We start from the raw sequence: 9513 nt of genomic DNA on the forward strand, positions 1-9513 counted from the left end.
ACTGGTTTATACTGTTAGCGCTCTCGCCGAGTGCACTGGTTTATACTGTTAGAGCTCTCTCTGAGTCCACTGGTTTATACCAGAGATCCCAGACTTCAATCAAATGTGACAGACAGATACACAGGGTGACAATATGCTGGACCAGTCTAATGTGGCAAAGGAATGAAGGCTTGACCTTTTCACCCTTTCCTGTCTCATGGTTTATGCTCCTATGGGAATTTGATGTTAAATAAGTTAAGTCTTCAAACATACTCTTTTACATGAACATATTGGTTGATGTTTAAAATGAATACAAACTTATTTTAAAAAAGAGCACAATAAATACAAGGCATACATTTTATTCCAGATGCATTTGTAATCATGACAAACAAAATGTGTTGTTTATGTGGAAGAGCAGGACTGCACAACAACATACAAATATAAAAATTCACAAGCACTGGTTTCTGTTGAAGAAGTTACGGGTAGAGCCTCGACAATTCCTGACCTCTAGTAGCAGGCTTCCAATAGCACCCAGAGTTTTTCCCGATGAGCTAACATGGTGAGGAAAAACTTGTGGCACTATTTATGAAAAATGACACGTTTTTCCAAAATGGCTGCCAGCCAGGCCTATCGACCTCAAAACCAGTTTATTATAAAAGGTCATTCAGGACCTGCTTCTCTGTCTGTCAGTGTCTATAAAGCCACACTGTTGCTCCAGGCAGTGGTCCATGCTGAAGGAGACTCCCGCGGGTTCACACTCAGGCATCCTTAGTGGGCTTGATGTCAGACAGTCTGCCATCAGCTGATGATTGCCTGGAGGGGTGGAAGGGACGCTGCAGACAGGAGGATCTCAGCCTCTGTTTGGTCTCCCCGGTCCTCCTCTCTAGAACTCTCCTCACTGCCAGAGTGATGGTTGCCATTTTCTTTTCCGTTCTGTCCATTTTCTTCCCTTTGTCTCCTGACTGAGGCTTTCCTGGTGATACTGACATCATCATCATCCTCCATGTTGGCCGGGCAGTTGGTATCTTCCTCGAGACCACCATCCTCCTCTGCCTCTCCCTCATTCCATCTCTCCTCTCCATCCCCCTGTTCCTTAGTCCCATCTCCACCCTCACCTGGTCGCTTGTCAATCATGAACAGAGGGTGTGGCACCTGAAGAGAGGCGGTGTCCATCTCCTCATCCTGCGAGTCCATACTGCAAAAGGATATGACATCACACATCAGCAACAAACAACAAAGGAGGTCAAATATCCATATAATTCACGTGTCACACAGACCCATGTTTGCTCTGTCGTATTTCCTGAAGCTGGACTCTAGCTGGATTCTTATTGGGTCTTAAGACCATGTTGAAGAATTGCTGCTGCATACTTCCTATCACATCATACATTAGGGTACTGCAGAAGACCTCTTTATGCTTGACCCATGACAATGACTTTCTAGATAATGACTTCAAATAATCATTCTTCAAACCTGACCTACAGCCTCATTCTTCCAGACATTTCAGTGTTGATTTACCATGGTACAGTATGTGATTGTACAACCTCTGATTGATATCCTGCTGATTCCAGTACCTGGTTATCGCTGTTAACATTCCTCAATACATTTGTTATTCATCATTACAGTGCTGACAAAGCTTATAAACGGTGTCCCAAATGGCACCATATTCCCTATGTAGTGCACTACTTTAGACCAGAGCCCTAGTGAAAAGCAGTGCACTTGTATATAGGCAATAGGGTGCCATTTGGGAAGCAGCCATAGAGAGGGAATGTGGTTTCAGAATGAAGTCTACTACAGTACTTACAGTAAAAACATCAGTTTGGTTACACAGGTATTGGTCTCAAACCACAGATATGTGAAAGTCATCTCTCTTGCCCAGATACATTCCTATGAACGACAACAGCCATTGTTCTAGAGTCAGATTAGATCTAGAGCAACCTTCGCGTGGCATACTGTCAACGCTGATAGGTCGGATGACTGCGTCTTGCTACGAAGTTACTTAGAAGGCTACAAGGAAACATGAAATCAAACATGTCTTTCACTTCAGAGAAGCGAATCCTAACAATTGCTTAAGTCGAATTTCCACTTCAGTCAAAGCAATGATATTGATGGAAGACTAAGTGAAACACACTTAAGTGTATGTTAGAATCTGTTTTAGGGCGAATCCTGTCATCGCTATCAATCCCTATTAAAAGAAACTCGAAACAATGAAATGTGTTTTTTATTCTGAATCTTTCTAAAAGCAATGTATTTGAAAAAACATTTGAAAGTCATTAGGCAAGGCTGTGTAGTGTTAGTATAAGCCCTGGATTGTGATTGGTGGGTGTTGTGTTTAAGGCCCTCCCCTGGTCACCCTCACCTGGCTGGAGCTCCTGTCACTCTCATCTTCTGCCACATGTAGTCCAGGAACATGGAGGCCTGCAGCAGACGGCCGATCCTTTGCATGTGCCTCTCTGCGGGGACGAAGTGTCAAATCAAACAAGGGAACTATATCAACAAACACGTAAAGATGCGCACACACAATCAGCAGACACCATCACTAACACACACAATCAGCAGACACCATCACTAACACACACAATCAGCAGACACCATCACTAACACACACAATCAGCAGACACCATCACTAACACACACAATCAGCAGACACCATCACTAACACACACAATCAGCAGACACCATCACTAACACACACAATCAGCAGACACCATCACTAACACACACAATCAGCAGACACCATCACTAACACACACAATCAGCAGACACCATCACTAACACACACAATCAGCAGACACCATCACTAACACACACAATCAGCAGACACCACCACTAACACACACAATCAGCAGACACCATCACTAACACACACAATCAGCAGACACCTTCACTAACACACACAATCAGCAGACACCATCACTAACACACACAATCAGCAGACACCATCACTAACACACAATCAGCAGACACCATCACTAACACACACAATCAGCAGACACCATCACTAACACACACAATCAGCAGACACCTTCACTAACACACACACAATCAGCAGACACCATCACTAACACACACAATCAGCAGACACCATCACTAACACACACAATCAGCAGACACCATCACTAACACACACAATCAGCAGACACCATCACTAACACACACAATCAGCGGACACCATCACTAACACACACAATCAGCGGACACCATCACTAACACACACAATCAGCAGACACCATCACTAACACACACAATCAAAAGACACCATCACTAACACACACACAATCAGCAGACACCATCACTAACACACACAATCAGCAGACACCATCACTAACACACACAATCAGAGGACACCATCACTAACACACACAATCAGCGGACACCATCACTAACACACACAATCAGCGGACACCATCACTAACACACACACACAATCAGCAGACACCTTCACTAACACACACACAATCAGCAGACACCATCACTAACACACACAATCAGCAGACATCATCACTAACACACACAATCAGCAGACACCAACACTAACACACACAATCAGCAGACACCATCACTAACACACACAATCAGCAGACACCATCACTAACACACACAATCAGCAGACACCATCACTAACACACACAATCAGCAGACACCATCACTAACACACACAATCAGCAGACACCATCACTAACACACACAATCAGCAGACACCATCACTAACACACACACAATCAGCAGACACCTTCACACACACAATCAGCAGACACCATCACTAACACACACAATCAGCAGACACCAACACTAACACACACAATCAGCAGACACCAACACTAACACACACAATCAGCAGACACCATCACTAACACACACAATCAGCAGACACCATCACTAACACACACAATCAGCAGACACCATCACTAACACACACAATCAGCAGACACCATCACTAACACACACAATCAGCAGACACCATCACTAACACACACAATCAGCAGACACCATCACTAACACACACAATCAGCAGACACCATCACTAACACACACAATCAGCAGACACCATCACACACACAATCAGCAGACACCATCACTAACACACAATCAGCAGACACCATCACTAACACACAATCAGCGGACACCATCACTAACACACAATTAGCGGACACCATCACTAACACACAATCAGCAGACACCATCACTAACACACAATCAGCAGACACCATCACTAACACACACAATCAGCAGACACCATCACTAACACACAATCAGCAGACACCATCACTAACACACACAAATCAGCAGACACCATCACTAACACACACAAATCAGCAGACACCATCACTAACACACACAATCAGCAGACACCATCACTAACACACACAATCAGCAGACACCATCACTAACACACACAATCAGCAGACACCATCACTAACACACACAAATCAGCAGACACCATCACTAACACACACAAATCAGCAGACACCATCACTAACACACACAATCAGCAGACACCATCACTAACACACACAATCAGCAGACACCATCACTAACACACAATCAGCAGACACCATCACTAACACACAATCAGCGGACACCATCACTAACACACAATTAGCGGACACCATCACTAACACACAATCAGCAGACACCATCACTAACACACACAATCAGCAGACACCATCACTAACACACAATATCACTAAACACACACAATCAGCAGACACCATCACTAAACACACACAATCAGCAGACACCATCACTAAACACACACAATCAGCAGACACCATCACTAACACACACAATCAGCAGACACCATCACTAACACACACAATCAGCAGACACCATCACTAACACACACAATCAGCGGACACCATCACTAACACACACACAATCAGCAGACACCTTCACTAACACACACACAATCAGCAGACACCATCACTAACACACACAATCAGCAGACATCATCACTAACACACACAATCAGCAGACACCAACACTAACACACACAATCAGCAGACACCATCACTAACACACACAATCAGCAGACACCATCACTAACACACACAATCAGCAGACACCATCACTAACACACACAATCAGCAGACACCATCACTAACACACACAATCAGCAGACACCATCACTAACACACACAATCAGCAGACACCATCACTAACACACACACAATCAGCAGACACCTTCACTAACACACACACAATCAGCAGACACCATCACTAACACACACAATCAGCAGACACCAACACTAACACACACAATCAGCAGACACCAACACTAACACACACAATCAGCAGACACCATCACTAACACACACAATCAGCAGACACCATCACTAACACACACAATCAGCAGACACCATCACTAACACACACAATCAGCAGACACCATCACTAACACACACAATCAGCAGACACCATCACTAACACACACAATCAGCAGACACTTTCTCTGGCATCAGTGGTTTGATTCCTTCATTATTATTCAGAAATTAAAACATCATACATCATCTGCATGGAGGTAGTTGTCACGTCTGGCGTGAGTCTATACATCAATGTGATTAACACACACACCCCACCTTACCAGTGTAAGGTATGAGTCCCTCCAGGTGTGCGCGTGCTCCTTGGTACTGGAGCAGCTCTTCAGGGGAAAGGTGTGTGAGCATCACCTGGATCACAGCCTGGGCGTCCAGACAGCTCCGGGCATTGGTGTTCCACACAGCACAGTAGCGCAGCATAGACTCTGGGGGGGAGGGGTAGAGAGAGTCAGGGTTAAGATTACATGGACCATTAACATACCCGGAACTTTATCACGGGCCATTACCATACACAGACCTTTATCACGGGCCGTTACCATACACAGACCTTTATCACGGGCCGTTACCATACACAGAGCTTTATCACGGGCCGTTACCATACACAGAGCTTTATCACGGGCCGTTAGCTTACACAGAGCTTTATCACGGGCCATTACCATACACAGACCTTTATCATGGGCCATTACCATACACAGACCTTTATCACGGGCCATTACCTTACACAGAGCTTTATCACGGCCATTAACATACACAGAACTTTATCACGGGCCATTACCTTACACAGAGCTTTATCACGGGCCATTACCATACACGGACCGTTACCATACACAGACCTTTATCACGGGCCATTACCTTACACAGAGCTTTATCACGGGCCATTACCATACACAGAACTTTATCACGAGCCATTACCTTACACAGAGCTTTATCACGGGCCATTACCATACACAGAACTTTATCACGAGCCATTACCTTACACAGAGCTTTATCACGGCCATTAACATACACAGAACTTTATCACGAGCCATTACCTTACACAGAGCTTTATCACGGCCATTAACATACACAGAACTTTATCACGGGCCATTACCTTACACAGAGCTTTATCACGGGCTATTACCATACACAGACCTTTATCACAAGCCATTACCTTACACAGAGCTTTATCACGGGCCATTACCATACACAGACCTTTATCACGGGCCATTACCATACACAGACCTTTATCACGGGCCGTTACCATACCAGAGCTTTTACCATACACAGAGCTTTATCACGGGCCGTTACCATACACAGAGCTTTATCACGGGCCATTAGCTTACACAGAGCTTTATCACGGGCCATTACCAGACACAGACCTTTATCACGGGCCATTACCTTACACAGAGCTTTATCACGGCCATTACCACACGGACCGTTACCATACACAGACCTTTATCACGGGCCATTACCATACACAGACCTTTATCACGGGCCATTACCTTACACAGAGCTTTATCACGGCCATTAACATACACAGAACTTTATCACGGGCCATTACCTTACACAGAGCTTTATCACGGGCCATTACCATACACGGACCGTTACCATACACAGACCTTTATCACGGGCCATTACCATACACAGACCTTTATCACGGGCCATTACCTTACACAGAGCTTTATCACGGCCATTAACATACACAGAACTTTATCACGAGCCATTACCTTACACAGAGCTTTATCACGGCCATTAACATACACAGAACTTTATCACGGGCCATTACCTTACACAGAGCTTTATCACGGGCCATTACCATACACAGACCTTTATCACGGGCCATTACCATACACAGACCTTTATCACGGGCCGTTACCATACACAGAGCTTTATCACGGGCCGTTACCATACACAGAGCTTTATCACGGGCCGTTACCATACACAGAGCTTTATCACGGGCCATTAGCTTACACAGAGCTTTATCACGGGCCATTACCATACACAGACCTTTATCACGGGCCATTACCTTACACAGAGCTTTATCACGGGCCATTACCATACACGGACCGTTACCATACACAGACCTTTATCACGGGCCATTACCATACACAGACCTTTATCACGGGCCATTACCTTACACAGAGCTTTATCACGGCCATTAACATACACAGAACTTTATCACGGGCCATTACCTTACACAGAGCTTTATCACGGGCCATTACCATACACGGACCGTTACCATACACAGACCTTTATCACGGGCCATTACCATACACAGACCTTTATCACGGGCCATTACCTTACACAGAGCTTTATCACGGCCATTAACATACACAGAACTTTATCACGGGCCATTACCTTACACAGAGCTTTATCACGGGCCATTACCATACACGGACCGTTACCTTACACAGAGCTTTATCATGGGCCATTACCATACACAGAACTTTATCACGAGCCATTACCTTACACAGAGCTTTATCACGGCCATTAACATACACAGAACTTTATCACGGGCCATTACCTTACACAGAGCTTTATCACGGGCCATTACCATACACAGAGCTTTATCACGGGCCATTACCTTACACAGAGCTTTATCACGGGCCATTACCATACACAGAGCTTTATCACGGGCCATTACCTTACACAGAGCTTTATCACGGGCCATTACCATACACAGAGCTTTATCACGGGCCATTACCATACACAGACCTTTATCACGGGCTATTACCATACACAGACCTTTATCACGAGCCATTACCTTACACAGAGCTTTATCACGGGCCATTACCATACACAGACCTTTATCACGGGCCATTACCATACACAGACCTTTATCACGAGCCATTACCTTACACAGAGCTTTATCACGGGCCATTACCTCACACAGAGCTTGATCACGGGCCATTACCATACACGGACCGTTACCATACACAGAGCTTTATCACGGGCCATTACCATACACAGACCGTTACCATACACAGAGCTTTATCACGGGCCATTACCATGTGGCTACATCACTATATTGGATACCCACCAATCACAAAACATTTTCAGAATGTTCTGCAACGTAGTAAAAACAGTGTTTTTTTTGGGCCAGCTTAGTATATTCCAATCCTTTCTGACCTCACCTTTCTGGTCCTGACGCAGCTTCAGCACAGTCTTCTCCAGCTGCTTAGCACCATCTTCCCCCTGGCGGATCGCTAGAGGCCACACAGGAAAGTCACGAGTTCACAGACAGTACACACAGAGTAACCCACATCAGATATAGAAGCCTATGATCCTGGCACACATAACCATGGTCATGGCACACCATACATAACCTAAGTTCAATGGCCAGTCTATTAAAGACTTACATAACTGCAACTTTCCCTACAAACTGCATTACTTTTGACCAGAGCTCTATGGTGAGCAAAAGTAGTGCACTAGATAGTAAATCGGGTGCCATTTGGGATGCAGCCTAGTACGCATCATCATGACCTAAGTGACCCATCCCATCTACAACCCCATTCTAGACCCTCTAGTGTCAGTATGACGGTCCATTGTTATGTCAATACAATGACCTCTGACCAATCCTTCACTGTCAAACATGGAACCCTAGTCTCTCCCATACAGTTATTTTAATGGATTTTAACACTAGAAGTGCCGAGGCAGTCATTTTAACTACATATGAATTTAAAATGTGTATATACATATGCCATTTTTAAAAGCCATTACCCTTCAGTTCTTGACTTGTCCTAAATAAGTATTTTTAACACACGTATGTTATATGTTGTTATAATTTCAATATGTTAAACATAATGTGTTCTAAGTAGTTTTAAGAGGACATGTTGTTTTGGAGCTGCACTAGTGTGTTGACCATATACACGATGTTCCCAACACCAACATGCCTAAACACTGAGTACGTGAACACTCCTGTGTTTATAAACTGTACCTTCATTTAGCTCAGAACCTGATCTCTCTCAGGCCATGTACAATAGGCCCGAGACGGAAGTAAACAGTCCCAGACGGAAGTAAACGGTCCGAGACGGAAGTAAACGCTCCGAGACGGAAGTAAACGCTCCGAGACGGAAGTAAACGCTCCGAGACGGAAGTAAACGGTCCCAGGCGGAAGTAAACGGCCCGAGACGGAAGTAACCGGCCCGAGACGGAAGTAAACAGTCCCAGACGGAAGTAAACGTCCCGAGACGGAAGTAAACGCCCGAGACGGAAGTAAACGCCCGAGACGGAAGTAAAC

The 9513-nt window shown here is 44.8% G+C and overlaps 1 protein-coding gene across 1 annotated transcript; it reads right to left on the reverse strand.

Annotated features, from left to right (window-relative positions):
• Nucleotides 1-322: 322 nt before the first annotated feature.
• LOC135567613 (uncharacterized) lies at nt 323-9479 on the reverse strand. The gene is made up of 4 exons (XM_065014900.1): nt 8408-9479; nt 5561-5719; nt 2336-2429; nt 323-1174 (listed from the first exon to the last, which is right to left on the reverse strand). Exons 2-4 carry the CDS (start codon nt 5712-5714, stop codon nt 778-780), a joined length of 645 nt encoding a protein of 214 aa, XP_064870972.1. The 5' UTR covers nt 5715-5719; nt 8408-9479; the 3' UTR covers nt 323-777.
• Nucleotides 9480-9513: the final 34 nt, after the last annotated feature.

This window comes from Oncorhynchus nerka, unplaced genomic scaffold (assembly GCF_034236695.1).
Source record: "Oncorhynchus nerka isolate Pitt River unplaced genomic scaffold, Oner_Uvic_2.0 unplaced_scaffold_1939, whole genome shotgun sequence".
NCBI lineage: Eukaryota > Metazoa > Chordata > Actinopteri > Salmoniformes > Salmonidae > Oncorhynchus > Oncorhynchus nerka.

Coding starts and splice junctions, on each gene's coding strand:
- LOC135567613 (XM_065014900.1), bottom strand. CDS start 5,714: ATGCTGCGCTACTGTGCTGTGTGGAACACCAATGCCCGGAGCTGTCTG. Junction 2,430..5,560: donor GGGACTCATACCTTACACTG/GTAAGGTGGGGT, acceptor TCGTCCCCGCAG/AGAGGCACATGCAAAGGATC. Junction 1,175..2,335: donor GTGACAGGAGCTCCAGCCAG/GTGAGGGTGACC, acceptor ATCCTTTTGCAG/TATGGACTCGCAGGATGAGG.